The following is a 23,526-nucleotide window of genomic DNA, read 5'->3' as shown; positions in this document are numbered from 1 at the left end:
AAAGAGAAAAAAAAAGCACCTCACAAATTACGAACACACGATTTCACTCCAGCAGCAAAAATGGGTCAGGATGAAGGTAAAAGGAAGAGGACTGTATAGAGAGGAGGGGGCGAAGTTAATCAGGGTATAGGGAGGGGGTCTCAAATTCCTAATTTTCAGTTATTTTAGGGTGGGACAACAAGAAAACGTACTTATAGCATAATTCTACCAACCATTTTGGTTTCAGGAGTGATTTATTTTTACAACAAAAATGCTAATAAAAAATAAATAAATAAAACGCTATGCACTACAACGTCGCGTTTTTTGTTTTGTTTTTCTCTCATTGCGAAATTTGGCCTTTTTAGCCAAGAACAAAGTGTCGTATCTGTCCAGATACTACACTTTCATCTTCTGTGCTAAGATAGTGAAGGTGAAATCTTTCTAGAAGTGAAGAGTAGCTCTTTTGGAGAAAATTAATTCAAACAAACCACTGTAAAAGAGTAATAAAGAACACGAAAGAGTTGTATGCTCAGTTCGTCAAGTCCAAAGTGGCCGAACAGCAGCTTAGTTCTCACCAGTTTTGGCAAATAGCAAACAGGATCCTGAACAGAAGTTTGTGCTCTATCCCAACTATCATCAATGGACCCGAGGTAATCTTGTCAGCATCAACGACACTCTTTGCAAAGAACTTTGCAGCTAATTCTACTCTATGCGACTAAGGCCGCCAACCCCCCAGTATTTCCACCTGTATCAGAAAACACGCTATGCGGCATACATATATTTGTGCGTAATGTTGCCAAGCTAATCAAAAACCTTGATTCCAGTGAAGCAACTGGCCCAGACGTGTGAATGTAACAGTGGGGTAAGGGTTTCACAATCTCCACATACACCTCTCCTGAATCAGCACTGCTTGGGTCCAGTGGTAAGGAGAGACCCAAGATTGACTGGAAACAATGCCGAGATAAGCGGAGAGAGCACATACAGCACGTAAAATTTTGGTAATCTTACGGGAATCGGTGTGTCAACATGATTATTATTTATTTTTTTTTATTTATTCAATTTTCACCCCAAACAAGGCACAGTGCCACTTTGAAGCAGGGGGCTACTATTAGAGACTTAATTAGTGGGGTCATTATGAAGGGAGATGAGTAGAAAGATGTTTCTTAACTTCTGCATATCATTGCAGTTGGGAAAGCAGAATCCCGGAAGGGAGTTCCAAAGACCCGCAGTTCTGGGGAAGAAACTTTTGGAGTAAAAGGCCTTCTTGCACCTAGGGATCTCTACTGTAAAGGGATGAGACTTAGTAGCTTGTCGGGTTTGTCGGGGGTAGTTACGTCGGGGAGGTACAAGTGTTTGCAGTTCGTCAGAGCATTCACCATTAAAGTATTTGTAGAACAGGCAGAGGGATGCAACATCTCGTCGGTGGGACAGAGGCTGAAGCCTAGATGACAGTTCAGGACCTATCAGGTTGGCGACTCTTTTGAACCCTGTCCCGGAGCGAGAGACAAGCAGCAGATGCACCAGCCCAGATATGACAACAGTACTCCATACATGGGCGAATGGTGGCCTTATAGAGGTATAGGATACTGTCAGCCGGATATAGATATATGTTTATTGAAAATATATGCTTATTCAATTATATTTCCCTCTATATTTTATCCTTTTATTTATAAAGCTCAATGTATGTGAAAATATAACAGAGCACATACAAATAAATAAAAAGTCTATATTCCAAATTTCAAGATGTAGTTCATCCTAGCGTTTATTTCTTTCCATATGTTAAAAATGTTCATTTCTCAACAGCACCTGTTTCGTAACGCAGAAACAATCCTAATTATGTATTTTTTTTTTAATATTTTCCGCCCTGCCTCAGAAGAATAAGAACTAAGTTTAAAAAGTAAAGAAAACCAAATTTGGGCATGAGTACATAAATCCGAAAAAAAAAAAAAAAAAAAATCCAAAGAGAAGTTGCATTGTGTTAATAAATATTTTTTCTTTTAATAATGTCATGGTCAAAGTCGTTAGCAATAGACAGGCTACTAAGCTAATTAGGGAATGTATAAAACCTAGGAATATCACGATAGTTAGCCAATACAGGACCCGAAAATGTAACAGTGATACATTTTTTTTTTTTTTTTATTATTTTTTTTTAGAGTAAATGGTTTTAATAATTTTGAACTAATAAAGAGTGACCAAAGGGAGATTAATTGAGGGTTTGTGATCATTTTTGTTTGTTACACCATACGGACGGACAAGCATATTAATATATAAACTATTTTTAAAATACTTTCAGAAAACTAATTTGCATCTTGCAAGTGATTTTTTTTTTATTTATTTATTTTTTTCTTTCTTCGGCTATGGTCAACGGCTAGTAAACTTATTTAAAAAATGCATAAAACTTAGAAACATCACGATAGTTAGTCAATACAGAACTCCAAAATTGTGACAGTGATATATGTTCATTCACACAATTCTGAGGCAGCAAGTTCAGGATTGCAGAACACAATGCAAAAGAAGATCGCCGGTACATCTGAGCAGACACCAGTGTGATTATACAGATGGTCTAATGCGAATGTATAACAGTCACAGCACAGGGCAATAGTTCCTATTTACAATGCCTCCCCACGGGTCGTTTTTTATCATGGAGAAAAGGAACAAAAATTTAAAATTGTCTCAGTCGTGAAGAACTTCACTGACAGAACAAGAAATTGAAGTGCAGCATCTGAACAGATACTACACTGTGATCTCTGTCCAAAGCATTGTGGTGGGGGCAAGAACCATGAAATAATCTGGAGGCAACAGAAGCAACTTTCGCATTCACAGCAGATCTAATCCAAGCAGATCATATACTCCAGAGGGAACAGGGTCACGGCTGGGAATATGTAGTATATATCTGATGGCACGATGCTGTAGATGCTCAAGAGAGTCAGAACATCTTGCCAACTTATCTTACGAACACTAGGAACCCATATTTTAAGAGGGGATGAATCATTACCGTGTAAAGCCTAGTCAGCAAAAGCCATTTGTGAGGAATTTGGTAACTCAGGATACACAAAACGTAAAACTCCTCGTTAACCCTGTTCGATATATAAGTGTTCATCAAACCTGATATTGCTAGATAATATCTAGCAATATCAGGCTTGACGACCACTTGTCTTATATATCTAGTAGATATTATTTCCAGATAGATATATTTTTTTTTTTTTTTTTATTACATTTTCACCCCAAACAAGGCAAATTGCCACTTTGGTGTAGGGGGCTACTATCAGGGGCAACAACTACTGGGGTACTATGTAGGGATTTGGGCAGCAAGGTGTCGGTTCACGTTACACTTGAACTTCTGCACGTCAGTACTGTTGGGGAAGCAGGGACCTGGAATGGAATTCCAGAGTCTTGCGGTTCTGGGGAAGAAACTATTGGAGTAAAAAGATCTTTTACATCTAGGGACCTCTACAGTGTGGGGGTGGGATCTAGTAGCCTGTCGGGTTTGTCGAGGGTGCTCGCGTCGTGGGGGCACAAGTGATTGCAGTTCATCAGAGCATTCACCACTAAAATACTTGTAGAACAGGCAGAGGGATGCAACATTTCGTCGATGGGACAGAGGCTGAAGCTTAAAACAAATATATGAACAAATATATACTACACTGTTCTCCCAATAAGGAATAATGCCTGGGAAGATGGTCTTAAGACCATAGAATAGGCGTATTATCCCCATCCCCAAAATGGTAATGCTTTACTGCAGGAAGATGTGATACAAGGTCAGAAGCTAAGGCGTACTCTGTTCTTTTAAAAATTGCTTGGGCAACCCCATCAGCAGTAGGGGCGCCTCAGGCAGTAGACAATAAATTTACTCCATTTGAAAGATGGGAGAAACGACATGGGAGGGTGGACCTTCTAGAACTACACAGAACCAATATCTCAGTCCGACAGATGCAAGGTAATTCCCTACACAAAAATGGCCCAGACTGATGCAATGTAGAGGACGCATCCATGACTGTGCCAGGTGCGAGTATGGAAGGATGGTTTTATGACATTAGAACAGATACTACACATTAACCCCCACACCCTGAATTGAGTATTAATTAATAGTAATAGTAGAAATTTGGATTCAAACAGATACCTAATCTCCATTAGTAATACAACCCGTTGTGATGAAATCACAGATAATTTAGAAAGATCACAGTCACAGAAAAATGCTAGAAAAAAGGTTTAGGCAGTAAAAATAGTTTTGTGTTTTTATCATATACTAGCAGGCCACCCAGCGTTTTTTTTTTTTAAACCATTCATTTCTTGTGAGTAAAAAAAAAAAAATAAATAAATAAATAAATACTCGAGCTGAGATCGTAACCAAAACCTAAAGACAGCGAGTCAAGTACGATAACCATTAGGCCAGCTTGACACGTTCTTCAAACCTACTTATTCTTAAGATAAGGAAGTTGTCATGCGAACAATTCACGCATACGCAGTTGTGAAACAGTTGACGAACAGATAAAATCCGATGACCTCCAAACACCAATTTTTTTCAATTTTGACCCCCTTAGCAGCCCTTTTTTTGGATGAAAACCAATTAAAGTTTTCCACATATCTGAATACCCTCTATATTAAATTTTAAGTCTGTAGATCAAAATTTCGTTGGGTATATAGGTTGAGAATTATCCTCACAACACATTCTAACTTTTATAAATATAGATTACTGAGGAATAATTTCCATTAAACATCCAGTTTAATTTTATGCACCTAAAATTGAGAAAATCAGTTTCAACTCAATTTCGTTATTAGATAAACACGACATCAGATCAAATTCGGTGGCCATTTTTTTTTTTGTTTTAGCTTCTTCACATAAGCATGACTTAATTTTAGATTTTCATAAATTACCAAATTATCAATCTGCATCTAAAATACTGTGAAACAGTATCTTGTGTAGTTTCTGAATAAGGCAAACACGACTTTTCATTATATAACAGACAGAGGTACTAGTTAGTTGAGCTGTAATTGGAGAGAAACACTAAAAATTATAGGTTGTAGCAAAAATTGCTGCCCACAAATAAAACGGTTTGAAAATAGAGTTTGTAAATTGAGATTTAGTGTTTGTTTACACATGCATTTAATTATATTCTTTGTTGGTGAATTTGGAAATCTGAAGAAAAACGATTGAGGTTACATTGTACTTAAGGTGATTTTTCTGAATTAAAGAGGTAAAAAAAATAAATAAATAAATATTATCAAAGCAAGCTAAGTTGGATGGTCACATTCAATGCTGCCAAGACGAAACTCGTTTCCTTAAATAATTACAAGAAATCTTCTCAACCACCAATAGCTATACTAAAGATACATTACCTGAAAATACTTCTTTCATACTTCTCGGCTTAACATTCACAGGAAACACGAGTTGGAACAGATACATAGAGAGCATTGCCGAAGCTGCTGCTGCGAAGGTGGGCTCTCTCTACCATGCTAGAAAGTTACTTATGCCTGACAGTATCCTATACCTCTCTAAGACCACCATTCGACCATGTGTGGAGTATTGTTGCCACATTTGGGCTGGTGCATTTGCTACTAGTCTCACTCCTGGTCAGGGTTCAAAAGAGTCGCCATCCTGAACTGTCATCAAAGCTTCAGCCTCTGTCCCATCGACAATGTTGCATCTCTCTGCCTGTTCTACAAGTATTTTAATGGTGAATGCTCCGACGAACTACAAGTCCTTTTATCCCCTCAACGTAAATACCCCCAACAAACCTGGCTAGCAGCAAAATCCCACCCCAAGCAGTAGAAATCCCTAGATGTAAGAAAGCCTACTCTAATAGTTTCTTCCCCAGAACTGCTAGACTTTGGAATTCGCTTCCAGGTTCTTGCTTCCAACTGTACTGACATGCAGAAGTGTAATATGAACAGACGTCTTGTTGCTCAACTCCCTACATAGTATCCCTGCAACTTATGTCCCTGATGGTTACCCCCTACATCAAAGGGGCACTGTGCCTTGTTTGGAGTGAAAATTTAATTTTTTTTTTAAGTTACTTTTCTACCTAAATGAATAAGTTTTGCATTTAAACTTATTTGAAAATGTTTTTTAATTAAAAATCTAGTGGAAAGTGGTTGCATTCTTGCCATCGTCAAGCCTCGATAATTGCTCAAAAATCGAAAATTAAAGTACTTGTAAAACATTACATTTCCATACGATTGGTGACATTGAATGGGTTTCTATCAGTATTTTGCTTGATTTTTGACTATTGAGGATAAACTGACACCATTTTTTTTTTTTTTCATTCTAACTTTACATGGACATCATTTTTAAGCTAAAAAAAAAAAAAAAAAAAAAAAAAAAAATATTTTAAACCCTTTATGTAGGTAGAAAGGTAATTTAGCTTGCCTTTGGTAACATTTTATTTGTTGTGCATTTATTTTTTTCGCCGATTTTTGTGTTAGCTAAATTAGAAAACCATGTGTAGTACAATTACACTTTAAAAATAAGACGATTCAGTTTATTTCAAGTAAAAACAAAATTAAACTTAAAAGAAAAAAATAGCTGCATTCTTAAAGAGTTTATGAAAATGGAAACTGCTTTGCAGCAATATATTTCTCATGTAAAAATATGTTATATATATATATATATATATATATATGTTTCGTGGTTAAATTTTAAATTCTGAAAAAACAGACATATTCGATTTAAGAATTTATTGTTTGATAAAAGGAATATATAGAAGGGGTTATTTTAATTCCTTAATCCATGGATTTTCATGGACATGTCTCTATATGTTGTTTTTTTCAGAATTTACAATTTAACCACAAAACTTATATTGCTCTATTCTTAAATATTGAGCTTTTCCTTTTTTTGCTAGGATCACCTTGAAAGTATTACTTCAAGTAATATCTATCAGGATTTTTCATCTGAATTCTATCAGTGTCTTATCTCGCTTATATATATATGTGTGTGTGTGTGTGTGTGTGTGTGTGCGTGCGTGCGTGTGTCATCCACATACAGTACTGTCTCGCTGTTTCACAGCTCTTCCCAAAAACTTCTGGCCTTGATGGAGGGGAGACTAAAACTTGCTATGGTTTCAAATGATCTGAAATAACAGCAAAGGGGAGACTTGATTCCAAATAATTCTCATATTATACCTCCCTCTTTTGGAAATATGGTACAATTATGAGTATCTCCAGTATCAAATAATCTTTATACACTGTGAAATTTACTTTATGTATGAAAACCAAAGAGGGGAGGTATAACATGAGAAATATTTGGAATCAAGCCTCTCCTTGCTGTTATTTCAGATCATTTGAAACCATAGCAGCAAGTTTTAGTCTCCCCTCCATCAAGGTCAGAGGTTTTGGGGAAATATCAGATATTTTGTAATTCATATGCAAAACTGGAAAACAAATGGCTATGATTGAAATATTGGTAAAAGGTACAGTACCTTTACACCCACGAAAGATTCTTTAAAATTACGATTATAGGTTTTTGAAGGTGCTGAAAACGAAAACAGTTAAAATCCCAGGAAACGAGTAATTATAATAATATGAATAAATTATAGTTTAAAAAAAATGGGGGATCACTTTTCTATATTACTTTAACGTAAAATAAACACCCACTTCATAACCAAGGTGGCCATAAAGTGGGTGTTCATTTTACATTAAAAAATATAGGAAAGTGATCCCCCACTTTTTTAAACAATCATATGCGACCTTAAGGGAAAATATCACATAGCCCACTACACAATTCAGATCATTAGCTTTCCAATGAGCCTTCATTTGTTAAATTCTGATGAATAGTCTCAAAAATAAATAAAGTGGTGTGTGTGTGTGTGTGTATATATATATATATATATATATATATATATATATATATATATATATATATATATATACACATACATACATACACACACACTTGGAGCCAAATTGAATATTGAAATGTCCATATCTCTGGTTCTATGGGATGAAACTACATAAAAATTTGCAGACTTTCTGAAGATTATAATCGTCATATGCAGTCTGTCAGTCTTGACAATGACTAAGTTGGGGCCTCATTGTTTCATCCCTCAGTGCTGACGTAGTCTCACTTCATCACCACAGGACTTTCCACCTTGGCTCCAAACTTGCTTGCGCAGTTTAGGTGCAGCATCTATTGTGAAGATTATAATACTATTCTATGGTTAAAATTTTATGACAATTGGTAAAAAAGAACCTATATTTTCAAACCAATAAAATATGCCCAAATTTGTCTACATAGTGTCCTGGCAAGCAAGCTTTAGTTTTTTGCTACTTTGGGATGAATTTTGCTTAGGTTTTTTTTTGGCTTGGTTGCCTCCCCTATGGCCTTGACAGGCCACTAATACATACTAGCGGGACCCATGGAAATTCCACAGCGGCATCTATCATATGAAATATATTAAAGCACATGTTCCTACACGCGAGTTCTATAGCAAACCCCACTCTCCCCAATGGTTTACTTCTACTTGCGCAACTGCCATTGCTCAAAGGCAGCATGCATACTGAAGATTTATCCGGCATAACTCCAGTACAAATAGACAAAAGCATATAGAAATTAAAAGTAATTGTAAGAAGAAAATAGTGACAGCCAAAAAAGAATATACCGAAACCACCAGAAAACGCATTGAAGCGCAGAACTTAGGAACTTGTGACTTCTAGAAAATCTATAACTGTAGTCAATAATAGGCAATCAACAATTCCCACTATCCACCAATATTGAAGTTGTTTGCACGACAACCGAGAAGGCAAATTTGCTTGCCCATGTTTGCCTGCGTTCCAATCTATGGTCCCGCCTTCAAATTTTCACTAGAAACACTCATCTAGTTGAAAACACTATCAATAATTTTCCTCACTCTTTATCCGTGCCTAAACCTAAATGTAGATTCCACAAACAAAGCTTCTTTTTTAGAACTGCACACCTGTGGAACTGTCTTCCATTTGCCTGATTTCCAGTTGATTACAATATGGCCATCTTCAAGTTCAACGTAAACAAATTCCTCAAGTAATCCAATTTACCTAAATTTACACTACTCACGATTCCTATGATATTATCCCATTGACTACTGTACACTCTTTAATCCTTATCCTCTAGTGGCGCCCTGGCCTTAATAAATGGTGACTCCTATGAAGAAAAAAAAAAAAATACTTTGAATCCAGCAAACCACTCCCTTCCAGATTTTTCTCTGTAGACAGAAACCACACTAGATGATCTGAAAATCACCCCTTCTCAAGTACATGATATCATAAAAAAAACCTAGACACCTCAAAAGCATGTGAACCCGATCTTATCCCAGCTGTACTATTATTAAGGTTGCTCCAGTTCTCTCCGAGGTTTTCAACAAATGCCTTAATAAATCTTGCTTTCCTGACTGCTGGAAAACTGCTTCAGTGGTACCAGTTTACAAGAATTCTGGTGAAGGAACCAACCCATTAAATTACTGCCCCATTAGCCTCCTCACTCTTTGCCAAAATATTTGGATCCATAATTAATCAAGCTCTAGTCCACCACCTCACAGCTGCTAAACATTTGTCCGACTAACAGCGTGGGTTTAGACAAGCCTGTTCTACTGCAGATATTCTAACTAATATCTAAACGTATATACAGTGCACTGGATAAAGCAGGAGAGACTAAAGCAGTAGCCCTAGATATATCTAAGATTTTTGGCAGGGTATGACATGGTCTTCTCATGAAAATCAGATCCTATCGTAACGGAATGGACATCTTGTGAACATAAAAGGCCAAAGCGAAGACCAAGAACAAGATGGAGGGACGACCTGATAAAACACATAGGTCCCACATGGCAGCAGACAGCTCAGGGACAGAGTTAGATGGCTAAAGTCCAGGGAGAGGTTCCCTGTTGAGTTATAAAACCCTTATTGATTGATTTATTGATTGACAAGTAAGAGAATAATCCAAGTCGTACGTCACAACGATACGATATAAATGTGGATGTACCGCAGGGGTCAATCCCTGAACCTTTATTACTTCTAGTATTCATAAATGACCTCCCTGATAAAATTGTCTCCGAGATGGGTAAATTTGCCGACGACATCACGCACTATAACAGATACGAGGGGAAAACAAATGAACACGTATTCAAGGCAATGGCGGAAACTCTATAGGAAGACCTCTGGTTTGTGGTGGAATGGGGACAAAAATGGATGGTCATATTCAATGCTGCCAAGACTAAGGTTGTTTTCTTTAATAAGTACAAGAAACCTTCTCTGCCACAAATAGCCATGACTCATGATACATTACCTGAAAGTAGCTCGTTCAAACTCCTCAACTAAGCATTTAAGGGGACCACGAGTTGGAAGAGATACATTGAGTGCATTGCCAAGGCTGCTGCAAAGTAGGTGGGCTCTCTCTACCGTGCTAGAAAGCTACTTACACTTGAGTATCCTGTACCTTTACAAGGCCACCATTCGCCTATTGTTGCCCCATTTGGGCTGGTGCAGCTGCTGCTAGTTTCTTGCTAGAGTCACCAACCAACCTATTAGGTCCCACACTTATCAGCTAGGCTTCAACCACTGTCCCATCAACAACATGTTGCATCCCTTTGCCTGTTTTACGAGTACTTTATGGTAAATGCTCCAACGAATTACAAGCACTTGTACCACCACTGCATAAATACTCCCCCGCACAAGCAGAAAAATCCCACCCCTACACAGTAAAAATCCCAAGAAGTAAGAAAGCTTCCTACTCTAATAGTTTCTTCCCTAGGCCTGCCAGATTTGGAATTCCCTTCCAGGTTCCTCCGACTGTACTGATATGCAGAAGTTAAAGTGTAATGGAAACAGGCATCTTGCTGCTCAACTCCCTACATAGTACCCCTACAAAATATGTCCCAGATAGAAGTCCCCCCACACACACACACACATCAAAGTGGCAGTGTGCCTTGTTTGGGGTGAAAATGCAATTAAAAAATAAATAAAAATAAATTAAAAAAAAAAAAAAATGAAATATTATTTCTGGGCATTCTGGGAACGTTCAGCATGAATGGAGATCCCATTATATTATTGCAGGCCTTTTAATAAAACTGTAGAAGAATTTATCTACGTAATCTGGTTAATGTAGTGTCAGAATATATCTGGTTATTACGGTTTATCTCCAACATCCTTATAGGTGTCTTTGACATATTTCCATAGTATGGACGCCCGGCGCATACGGAAGACCCACAATATCATTATACCATCTTTAGACAGACCAGATACTACCCTAGCAGATCCTAGTCAGAAGACTAAGGTATAGTTTAGTTTCATGTACAGCCGAAAAGTGACTTTTTAGTTTTTATTTATTTATTTATTTATTTATTTTTTTTACAAGGTAGTCACCACTTATCAAGGCTCGGCAGCCACTCAAGGATAAGGGTTATTGTGTGTACAGTAATCAATGGGATAGTATCGTAGTAATAGTTAGTACTGGAGATTTGATAAAGTGTCTTAAGGGGGCGGTTCATCAGGAATTTGTTCATGTTGGACTTGAAGACATCCAAGTTGTAGTCAGGTGGGAAAAAGGCAAATGGAAGAGAGTTCCACAGGCGTGCACTTCGAAGAAAGCTTTGTTCATGGAATCTACGTTTTGGTTTTGGCACAGCTAAAGAGTGGGGAATATTTTTGACAGTGGTTTCAGCTAGACGGGTGTTTATCGTGAAAGATTGGTGAGGGGGAACCAGAGATTGGAACTCAGAGGAGCACTTGCCAGGGAAGTAATGATAAAACAAAGATAGGCTCGCAACGTCTCTTCTGTGGGAGAGAGGCTGCAGGAAAAAGAGAAGGGCATTCCCCACTAAGCCACAAAGCCTATTCTGTACTCTGTCAAGGCAGGATAGGCTTATATTACATTGCGTCTTTGGGAGATCCTTTTTAATAAATAGGAGGATAAAAGGTGGTAAAACATACTGTGAACAGTGAATTAGTGTATCTGTTTACTAATCAATCGAGTAATTTAGCTGGAAACTGTGACACACGTTAAAAGTACTATATGTAGATTATAACTGTATTGGGGGGTGGGGGGGGGACATAAGTTATTTTAAAAGTTTACTTCTCTTCCACTGCAAGAATTTAGACACCAGGGTCAGAACTTGGGATTGATAAATCAGCACCCACAAAAAGAGGCATTCTGACCTGCAAAAAGTGCCTGGGCAGCCCTGTTGACATTCTCCAAGGAGGTCGCCTCAGGAAATTAGCAATGAACTAACCCCTTTTCAAAGAGACAAAGTCTAGGAGAGTGGACCTCCTAGAACTGCACAAAACTTAAGTCCCACCGCAAAATCAACAGGGACCAGATCATTATAGGAATCGTCCAATCTCTTGATTTTGAGGCGTCCCGGAGAAAAATTCCTTACAGTTGGAAAATTAGTCAAAAACAATTCATCATTGCATCACATGAACCCAAAGATTTTATTGGCATTGGTTTCCCTGATATTTTTCTGTTCAGAATTCTTCCTAGAAAGTCATTGGGTACTTATGGGAAGGATCACGAGAAGGTTGCCAACATCCTACATGAAAGTGATTTTGCGGAACGAACTGGGTTCGAACTTGAGACACCTAAGTTCGAAGTCAGTGTCATCAACCACTTAACACCGTCACCTCTCGTCAAAAACAATTTTGGTTTTATGTAATAATTTATAACTGATTTGTGTCACAAAGTATTTACGTTATAAGCCTGTGAACTATTGTAAATACTGGTTCTTAGCAAAGTACCCATCTTGTTTAGTTACTTAAGTAACTGTCGTGGGAACTCACACATACAGTGAACTCTCCTGAACGGCATAAATATACCGAGAGCTACCACTTTGATATGCATCTTGTAGCACGCCATATTGACGATAAGTACGACACCTGTCGCTCTATGTATTCAGTTTTCTTGTAAATACAGATACCTTTTTCTTAGACTAGCATTTCAGCCCGGCGTTGCCCAGGTGTTTGGCGGTGTATGTTGAGCAAAAGAAAAAAAAAAAAACTAAAAGCGGTCAATTTTTTTTTAACTTTGACCCCTCAAAAAATCCTTTAAAATTACCACTTCAAGGTTTTCGGGAATGCTGAAAACGAAAATAACGTTTAAAATTCCAGGAAACAAATAAGTTTCCAAGATATGAAGAAGTTATAGTTTCAAAAAGTGGGGGATCACTTTTCTATATCAATTTAACGTAAAATGAGCACCTATTTTATGGGGGGGGGTCTGGTAATTTCTTAGGGTGGGGCGTTTATTTGGTCATTGTGGTCTGGTAGACCAACACAAAACCTACCTTAAATTTCTTTCCTAGGGTTTTTCAGGTGTGCTGAAAACGAATATAGCATTTAAATTTTCCACAGATAAGTAGTTTTCTGGATATTAAGCAAGGTACTTATTGTTGTATGCACAAACATGCACATAGTTTTGCCACGTGCTTGCGTGTACAACAATGGCCACCACTTATAACAAAAAATTACGTAAAATTTTAATACGATAATCAATTTCAACACACCCAAAAAACACTAATAAACAGGTTTTTAAACCCCAATCCCCCCCCCCAAAAAAAGTGGCCTAAAATGGGTCTCATTTTACGTTAAACTAATATAGAAAAGTGATCCCCCACTTTTTAAAACTATTTTTTCATATCTGAAAATACTTGTTTCCTGGAATTTTAAACCTTGTTTTCGTTTTCAGCCCCCCCTCCCCCTCAGAAAACCTATAGTAGTAATTTTAAAGTATTTATTGAGGGTGGACTGGAAAGATGCTGCAACTTTACCGTTATTTTTGTGTTTTTTTTTGTTTTTACGGTACTGCCTACTGCGTCAATTTTATTGATCCTCTGAAAATAAAAGTTGGATGACAGTGGGTGGGATGCAAATCCCGTCTGTTTAATGACGTACTGTCCATCCATACTTCAAATAAATGGTTAGTAAAAAGTATCCCTATTTTTATAGTGCCCTATCCTTTTTCATTTTTTTTTTTATAATATTTCATTTTAAGATTATAGAACAATTATTGTACGCTAACGTTTACACATTCATACAAGGGGAATAGAATATCGCTGTTAAAATTCTTTTGGAAAATGTCATTAAAATTACACAAGATAATTTTTGCGGTTAGATTCTTTTTCGACAAAATATTGAATAAACAATGCTTGGCAAATGTGTCGTTTAGTGGCGTAAATTATTTGACAGGCAAAAAGTTATAAAAACTATTCTTATTTAAAACACATTAGACCCAAAACCAGAAAAAAAATTCATTTTTATTTTTTTCATCATTTAAAATGATGGAAAAAAAAAAAAAAAAGATTTTTCTTTTTAAGGCTAAATTTGTCCTTTTTTACGCTCTTCGAACTGTTTTGGCCGCAATTTTTGTAATGAAAGAGTAAAATAGGACAAATTTGGCCTTAAAAAAGCCAATCTGTCAAACCTTAAAAAGGCCAAATTTTAAAAACAATATGGCGGCCTCGATTGTCGTAGTTTTCGTCTAATAAAAAATGTTGAAAAAACAATAAAAATGATTTTTTTTCTGGTTTATTTCAGCCTTTTAGTCTAATAATGTGTTTTATATAAAAAAAATAAGTAGTTTTTTAAAAAAACTTTTTTGTCAAATAATTTACTAAACTACACATTTGCCCAATATCATCAGTTCGAGAAATTAACTTTTTTCTAGTTCTTTTGATTTTAATAGTTTTTTCCCATAATGTACAAAGTGCCTCCAATAAGTTTCAATACTTTCTTGGTACAGACATTTTAAATTGTCGCAGACTCTTAAAAATTCAGTATGTTTTTGCTATGCCATACTATGAGATGACCGGCCAATTTTTATGATTTCAGGTTCAAATGAACAACTACAGCAGGAATTGGAATACACCCTACTAAAGCCTGATGTCACAACTGGTGAATTTTAACAACGCCATCTGGACGAGAGGACATTTTAGAAGAACGATATGCAATAAAATTCTGTTTTAAACTTGGAAAAAAAAAAAAATGCCATAGAAACGTATGGAATGCTTCAGATTGCTTCTTGTGCCATCTTGCATGAGAGAAGGAAGGCGGGGTGTCTAAGGGATGATGAGACGTGTAGAAGGAGTAAGGAAAGTCAGACCATCAGAATTGATTGGCCAAATAAAGAATTTCATGGATTCTACAGAGACAAGTACAGTTTGATGTCAGTGTGTCACCATTATTCACTAGGAACTGAAAATGCGGAAGATTTGCGCAAAGTTTGTCTCAAGAGTGCCCCTGCCCCATCTTTGTCACAGACTACTTGACCAAGATGGGCATCGAGTAAGTTCCTCACCCGCCCTATAGTTCAAACCTTGCTACTTGTGATTTTTGGTAATTCTCTAAGCTCAAGCAAAACCTTAGAGGCTGTTGCTATGAGACAATTGGGATAAAAGAGGCTGTAGCGAAAGTCATCGACGCGCTCACGCAAGAGGACTTACATGGAGCCTTCCAGAAGTTGTTGAAACGGTACAAGTGCATTGCAGCCGGAGGAGATTAATTCAACAAGGACTAAAATTTCATGTGTGTACTATCAATAAAGTGTCTATACGAAAAAAAAAAAACCTGGAAACTTATTGAAGGCAACTTGTACAATAAATATTTTTTTTAAATGACATTTACGATAATTATTTTCATAAAACATACATTCATGCGATTTTTTTTTGTTAATTTTTCTGTTAGTACTAAAAAAATATATAACTTGTTTACAAAAAATAAATTTTTCACTAAGATTTTTAAAAAGAATTAATGATCGTTAACTAATAAATACTAAGAACTTCCTTGAAATTGATCGATTTCCTGAATTTAGGTGAAGGGTGGGGTCAAAATATTTATATTTTGGGGGATCGACCATTAATTTTGCACGTACTTACTTAACATGCTGGTTTTTTTTTACACATCAATTTAGGAGTGTCGACACAGTTATTAAAATTGCTGCAGCAAATTAGAGTCGTCGGTGTTGACTGTTGACGGTGTTCTGTTGTAGTGCAGCCAGCACTGCAGCACAAAATGATTGTTTTATATGAAATTTTAATAGACGAAACAAAGGATTCTTGGTATTTTTTTACGACCTGATCAACGCAGTATAAACACACCCAACCACACCATATTAAGAAGGGCTTTTGGAATAAACACCAACATCCCTATGTTAAGAACGGCTTTCGAGGTTGTGGGTGTGTATATTCCGAAAGCTGTTCTTAACACGGGGAGGTTAGGGTGTTTATAATACGCTGGAGGGAGCACGTCGTAAAAATTTACCAGGTTCTTTTGAAGTCAAAATTGTTGCCGTTTGAGGCTTCCGTATTTAAAATATTAACTTAGCAATCTATTACGTAACAAATGTCTACAAACTATAAATATTGTTAATAGAATTTAAACCCCCCAGACTGTACGAATTTTGCTAATACTGACATGTTTAACTGATAAAAACAAAATGAATAGAGTTATGTAAAAACAGAAACTGACTGAATATAAAACGAAATACGAAACCAGTACACTTACACTACTTGCATTGAACCAAACCAAAACCACAAAAATGAATATTGGCACAATACAAAAAATTAGACGTTTGTTTTTCATGGCGAAGTGATTGTAAAAATAACATAATTACATCAATGTTTATTTTAATTCAATTTCTTGGTACTTGTGCATGCTGCATGCACTATGTCACCGTGTTGAAATAATGTTAAGAAAGCCATTCTTAACACGGGGAGGGGGTATTTTGTAACTATTCTGTACTTTCACCTAACAATTTAATAAACAAATTTAAAGATAATAGCGCGGTATATATGTATGTATATATTATATATATATATATATATATATATACACACACACACACACAAACAGTGCAAAACCAATTTATTTTGGGGGGGGGGTAAATATTTTGACCAAAGTTAAAAATAAATATAAATGGTGCTAGTACAGTATTTTCAAGTTTAATTTATGTTTTACGTGTATTAAGTTTTGTTTTTAAGGTGAAAGTATAGAATAGGTACAAAACACTCCCTCCCCATGTTAAGAATAGCTTTCTAAATAACATTATTTCAGCACGGAAGTGCACTCACTAGTACAAATTATTTGAATGAATAGTATATAATAGTTTCCCCTCCCCCATAAGAGATCGTAGCCCACACACACCAAGACGGTCATCAACAGTTAATGCCAGAGTTTTGCCCTCACTCCTCTTCTAGCGCTAAGTATGTTTATTAAATTGTGTATTTTTTTATTACTTTAACTGCAACTCAGCATTCAGCGTTAAATTGATGACTTAAAAAAAGGTTTTCGGATATGCTGAAAATGAATATTTGGGGCAGACAAGTAATTTGCTGGACATTAAGACCTTTATTATCTAATGTAATGCATCATGTTTTCATAGGCGGTCATGTTTTTTTTTCTCAATTGAATAAGTACTAATGCGCATGCGCGTTACAACCCCCCCCCCTCCTCCCTATGGCGAACGCCACTGACATTTAAGTAGAACGAAAGAAAAAATGTTTTCGTATCCAGAAAACTACTTGTCTGACCTAAATGTAAATGTGATATTCGTTTTCAGCATACCCGAAAATCTATCTAACTCATCGGTACCACCCACGTATGTTACCGTACTGAAATAACATTTAGAAAGCCATTCTTAACATGGGGAGGACGTGTAATTATTCTATACTTTCACCTAACAAATTAAGAAAAAATATCGTAAAACTTGAATTTAACTTAAAAATACTATTAAAAAGTGGGTGTCGAGTTGCAGTTAGAGTAAAAATACTTTAAATAGTTAGGTGAAAGTATTAATTAAAGTCCTCCCCATGTTAACACTATTATTTCAGTACGTTCCGTAAACTGCACAAGTACTGAATATGTTGTCTTTGTCTCCTTGCTAATGCTAGGGTATTTGGGGCGATCTGGAAGTATGTTATTTTATTAAACAGCACAAATGACATTTCTTCGAATAAGATTGAAATTGAAGTAAAAAAAAAAAAAAAAAAAAAAAAAAAAAAAGTTTAAAGACTTTAAAATCCTTTCCGAATATCGCATTTTTGACAAATTGAGTTTTCTTTAATTGAAAAATAAAAGCATTTACATGAATAGAAAATATGAACAGGATTTTGAAGCCTTTAAACTGACACTTCATGATAGATCACGATTGGAGAATAAATCCTTGTAGACTGGGGTAATTTTTTTAGTACTTCTGCAGTTTACGAATCGTACTGAAATACATTTAAAACCCCATGATTAGGCTGGAGAGTGAAGTTGAAGCTTTAACTGTACTTTCACCTAACGATTTATTAAACAAAACATATCGTAAAAAAATAAAAGCAGTATAGTTCGAAAACAGAAGTTTAGTACATAATGTTTGGTTATATTGAATTTTTTAGCTTTAAAATAGTTATGAACAATATCCTGTAAACCAAATTAAGTTCAATAAACTTTCATAAAAAACTCGACTCCCTACAACCACTATATGTGCCTAAATCTAGACGTAAATTCCATGTACAAAGCCACTTTCCTAGAACTACCTGCCCGTGGAACACTATTCCGCTAGGCTGCTTCCCAGTTAACTACAACATGGTCGCCTTCAAATCCAATGTAAACAAGTTCTTGTTGAACCATCCCCACAAATAATCAAATTCTATCCCCAATTTTTACCATTACTACCACCTTTCATTCATTAACTCCATCCTTGAGTGGCCTTCGGGCCTTGATAAGTGATAACTTCCAAGACATAAAAAGTAATTTAATGACCATTATCGTGATTATGGCCATTTTGCATATTATAGACAACGTGACAAAATAAAAATGTTGGGTCAATGATTTTTTATTGTTAAGCTATAGTCGACAAATCGATTTTTTAATCTCGTTTTAAGCAAAAACAATATTATGGACTTCATTATCATGTCGAAAATAATAATGTATCCAAAAATTACGAAAATTCATCAAGTAGAACAACTTCTATTGTGTTTCTAGTTAAAAAAAAAAAAAAAAAAATTATCGCTATGGTAATCGTGAAGAAAGAGAGCCTGTTTCCTCCGTTTGACTATAGGTGGCGTTACTGTCTGTCCACCCAGTTACGGAAGCACAAAATGTATATAATGCCACCCTTGAAATAAAAATAAATGTTTTTGTTATATTTTAATTTTAAACATGGTTTGATTTTTTGGGGGTGGGGGGTGCAAACATATTTAAGTTTTGTTTTTTGAAACATATTTACGTTTTTTTGTTGTTTGTTTTTGCAAGCATATTTAAGTTTTATTTTTCCAAACATTTACGTGTTGTTGCTTGTTTATTTTAAAACATTTACGTTTTTTTTTTTTTGCAAGCATAAACTAAATATTTTTGAAATATTTTTCTTTTTGAAAAGTTTGCTTATGCACTTATTGGTACCGCGCTATTTTTTAATAGTAGTTTCAAGTAAGATTCAGGTTTTACAATATCCTTTTTCAAATATATATATATATATATATATATATATATATGCTTGCGGAAAAGGTAAAATAAGTGCAGAAAAATTAAGAAAAAAAGGGGGGGGCCATAAAAAAGATAAAAGAAAAAACGTTGATTTTTTTTATTATTATCATAAGAGCGTAAAAAATACTCGCGGAAAAACGGTTGTACCCATAAATATGTTTAAAAGAAAAATATAGCAAAAACATTTAGTTTATGCTTGCAAAAAAAAAAAAAAAAACGTAAATGTTTAAAAATAAACAAGCATCAAAACGTAAATGTTTGGAAAAATAAAACTTAAATATGTTTGCAAAAAAATAAAACTTAAATATGTTTGCACAAAAAAAAAAAAAAGAAATATGTATAAAATTAAAATATAACAAAAACATTTATTTTTATTTCAAAGGTGGCATTATATACATTTTGTGCTTCCGTAACTGGGTGGACAGACAGTAACGCCACCTATAGTCGAACGGAGGAAACAGGCTCTCTCTTTCTTCACGATTACCTAAGACTAAAATGTTGGTCACCATTAAAATGTAATCTACAATATGTGTTCAGAGTTATGTCCCCTGTCTGTACAATCCTCATCGTCTGCTTTATAATGTCTAAGAAAAATACAATTTTACCCAGTTTTCCGTCTTGCTTTTTTTCGACATGACAAGATTTTGTCGTTTTTTTCTGAAAATGACATTAAAAAATACGGATTAGTCGAGTAGTCGACTATCTCAAACACTAATTTTTTTTTTATTTCGTCCCCCTCCAAATTCAGAGGGAACCTGTTTGGGGAGCTGGATTTTCCATCACATCAAAAACTGATCTTATGTTGAACTCTGCTCTCGTGGAGAGACAAGGAAATAGGGATGGACTTTGGAAAAGTGAACTTGGGACTTAAAAAAAAAAAAAAAAAAAAAACGTACACAATGCCAGTAAATACTAAATTCAATGTAAAATGATCCCCACTTCCGAACAATTCTAGCGTTTTAGAGCCGTTAACCAAATGGGAGATAAAGTTCGGGTATTTTATGCACTTATGTCGCCAGGCTGAAATAACATTATTTAGAAAGCCATTTTTAGCATGGGGAGTGTTTTGTTTTGTAATTATTGTGTACTTTCACTTAAGAATTCACTAAAAATGAAATATTGTAAAACTTGAAAATACAATTTAAAAAAAAAAAAAAATAGCACGGTAACACAAGTGCCTAAGCACCAAATTGTTGTTTTTTTTTGGGGGGGGGGGGTTGTCATACAAATGCACACCCTTATAACAAAATTTATGTATTTAAATTTTATGATTTGAAAAAAAGTTAATCTCCAAATGTCAAATATAGAATTTTCTGTTTGAAAACAAAGAATACAATTGAATAAATCTATTTCCTTAACCCATGAGTTTTCGATGCTTATTCCTCTCTTCAGAGGAAAAATATTAGTAAATGTTCTGAAGTATATATATATATATATATATAGCTCTTGTTATTGTTGAGCACTATCTAACAACCTCGTCGTTTTCATTAGTCCCGACTTGGGAACATCTCAAACATATATATATATATATATATATATATATATATATATATATATATATATATAGGGGTGGGTGGGTCTGTTTTAGATTATTTCGTGTGGTTTTACGACCTGAGAACAAACTTAGGGTTAGTGGTTAAAACAATTAAAAATGGTTAAGTGCCATAAAATGTTAGAATGACCCAGACGTGATCATTTATGTTTAATTTGTCTTGAAATTAATTTTCGGGTTTGTATTACTGTACACAGATTCGAAAAAGTTGTCAAAAAACAAATATATAACAAATAAATGTTATCAAATGCAAGATAAGTTACTTTTCTACCTAACTGGATATATTTTTTGTGTTTTTATTCAATTTAACATGTTTATTCAGCTCGAAAAGCATACAGTGTTTACCGATGTATTGGAAAATTCAAAATGGCGCCCGACACTCTTTAACACGGTAAGTTCAGGAAAAGATGTTATAAATAATAAACTAGACAAAATACTGTTAGAAATTCGCTCAATATATGTTACCGTGACATAAGTTGACATATATTCGGTGTTTTTTTAATAGTATTTTGTCTAGTTTATTATTTATAACACCTTTTGCCAAACTTTCCATGTTAAAGAGAGTATCGGGCGCCATTTTGAATTTTCCAATACATCGGTAAACACTGCATGTTTTTCGAGCTGAATAAACATGTTACATTGAATAAAAACAAAAAGAAAATGTATCCACTTTGGTAGAAAAGTAACTTATCTTGCCTTTGATAATATTTATTTCTAATATATTTGTTTTGACAACATTTTCGAATGTATGTGTACAGTAGTACAAACCCTAATTTTCTTGTTGCTTCCTGTAGAGTTGTCGACTGCAAAATGAAACGAGTTTTGTTTTTGATTCGTTTTTTCAAATTGTTTTCTTTTTTACATAAGTAAACAAAACTGATCCCTTACTCAAAATTCTAAACTACCTTTTCTTCCCGTCAAGTTTTTTTTTTTTTTTTTTTTAAGAATGTTTACATGTAATTGCCTGTAAGATATAGAATCTCATGGAGAAGGGGGGGGCTAGTTGAGAACAGGTGCTTCTTGTGTAGATTGATTTTTTGGTCAATGTTTAATTTATGTATTAAGTTTTAACGAAATTTTCAGTACAATTTTGTGACAAACTTTGGAGGTTGGACAACCAGTGGTTGGTTGTCCAACCTCCAAAGGGTGTTTATTCCGAAAGCCGTTCTTAACATGGGGAGGTTGAAGAGGTGCTTATTCCGAAAGGCATTTTCATATTTTCAAACTCCCCGTAATCAACTTCTTAAAGGTAAGTCTTCGGGTGGTCCCCCAGTGCACTTTCAATTTTTTTAAACGAACGCATTTCAGGTGAAAACATATTGTACTGAATGTTTTCTGACCTTCGACATTATTGTACCTATTTACTATGCCTCCCCACGGGACAGAGTTAGACACCAGGGTCGTTTTTTAACGTGGAGAAAAGGTACAAAAATAAAATCGGACAACGATGGAAGTGTCAGTTGATTTGCCATATTTTTTTTTTTTTTTTTTATAATTGTCAAGAAGGAGAAGGAGACTTACCAGAGACGACCATCACTTCGTTAGGTCCGCAAACTTCGAACCCCATTTTTGATTCTCCTTTTTCGAGTTCGAATGAATTTTATTTATGTATTTATTTATATATATATATTTAAAATAGCTACGACGACGAAACGTTTCGCTGTTTTTTTAATTAACAAAAAAAAAAAAAAAAAGCTGCGAATTTTTTTTAAAAAGACAAGAATGAAAATATTTCCGTGTTAGAAATTAATAAATTCCTCTTTTTCTTTTTTTTTTCTTTTTTCTTTTGATGAAAAAAAATACTCTCCTCCAAATTTTACGCCCAGTAAATTTTCCCCGTCGTTTCAACAATGGCCGCCGCTCTGACTATAACTGCGATTACGACTGTGACGTCTCGCTCTCTGATTGGCTCGTTTCTTTCTTAACCTCATTAGCATATGACCCGCAAGGTCACATATGACCCCACCTCAAAATACAGAGAATCCGTCGCACAGAATAACGCCACATTTTTTTTTTTTTTACTTGAAGAAAATACTTATTTTTTTGTATTTGTTGTGCGACCCACTTTCTTGAACTGGAAAATGAAATTAGATGCCAAGGGAAGGAGTAATTTATTAAGTATACAAATATGAGGCAGGCGCAATATGATGATGGCGGCATGTTTGCTACGGCATATCAACCCTTTTGCGAGTTATTTACTGCCAAACAAACGTGATACCTGTTGTAAAAACGAACGGTTGCTCGGTTTCATTTATATATATATATATATATATATATATATATATATATATATATATATATATATATATATATATATATAGTCAACTCTTTTATTTATTTATTTTTATTTATTTTTTTTTTTGTTAACATCATACCAATTATAAATGAATAATGATAATTACGTAGCCCGTGATCCCTTGGGTTAGTATTTGTCGCATATCTTATTAAATATATAATCTCTTAGTTTTAACATTGTCTTTAAAAGAATTACAAAATCAAAGGATTTCAAAATGCACTGTGGTGTCATAATAGACCCCTCTCTCTCTCTCTCTCTCTCTCTCTCTCTCTCTCTCTCT

The 23,526-nt window shown here is 35.1% G+C and overlaps 1 protein-coding gene across 4 annotated transcripts in view; it reads right to left on the bottom strand.

Moving 5' to 3' along the window:
- Positions 1-22,820, bottom strand: part of LOC145254684 (flotillin-1-like) — a 156,346-nt gene extending 133,526 nt beyond the window's left edge. The window contains exon 1 of one of the 4 annotated variants that reach the window (XM_080113334.1): positions 22,472-22,820. In XM_080113334.1, coding sequence (XP_079969460.1) covers positions 22,472-22,517 — 46 coding nt within the window. In that variant the 5' untranslated portion in view covers positions 22,518-22,820. The remainder of the gene's footprint in view (positions 1-22,471) is intronic. The other 3 variants (XM_080113335.1, XM_080113337.1, XM_080113336.1) reach the window with 3 other exon arrangements.
- Between the last annotated feature and the right edge of the window lie 706 nt (positions 22,821-23,526).

Source organism: Euprymna scolopes, chromosome 30, assembly GCF_053919585.1.
Source record: "Euprymna scolopes isolate OS-2025 chromosome 30, ASM5391958v1, whole genome shotgun sequence".
Taxonomy (NCBI): domain Eukaryota; kingdom Metazoa; phylum Mollusca; class Cephalopoda; order Sepiida; family Sepiolidae; genus Euprymna; species Euprymna scolopes.
The sequence above is the reverse complement of the archived record's forward strand: the minus strand, read 5'-3'. Positions and strand labels throughout refer to the sequence as shown.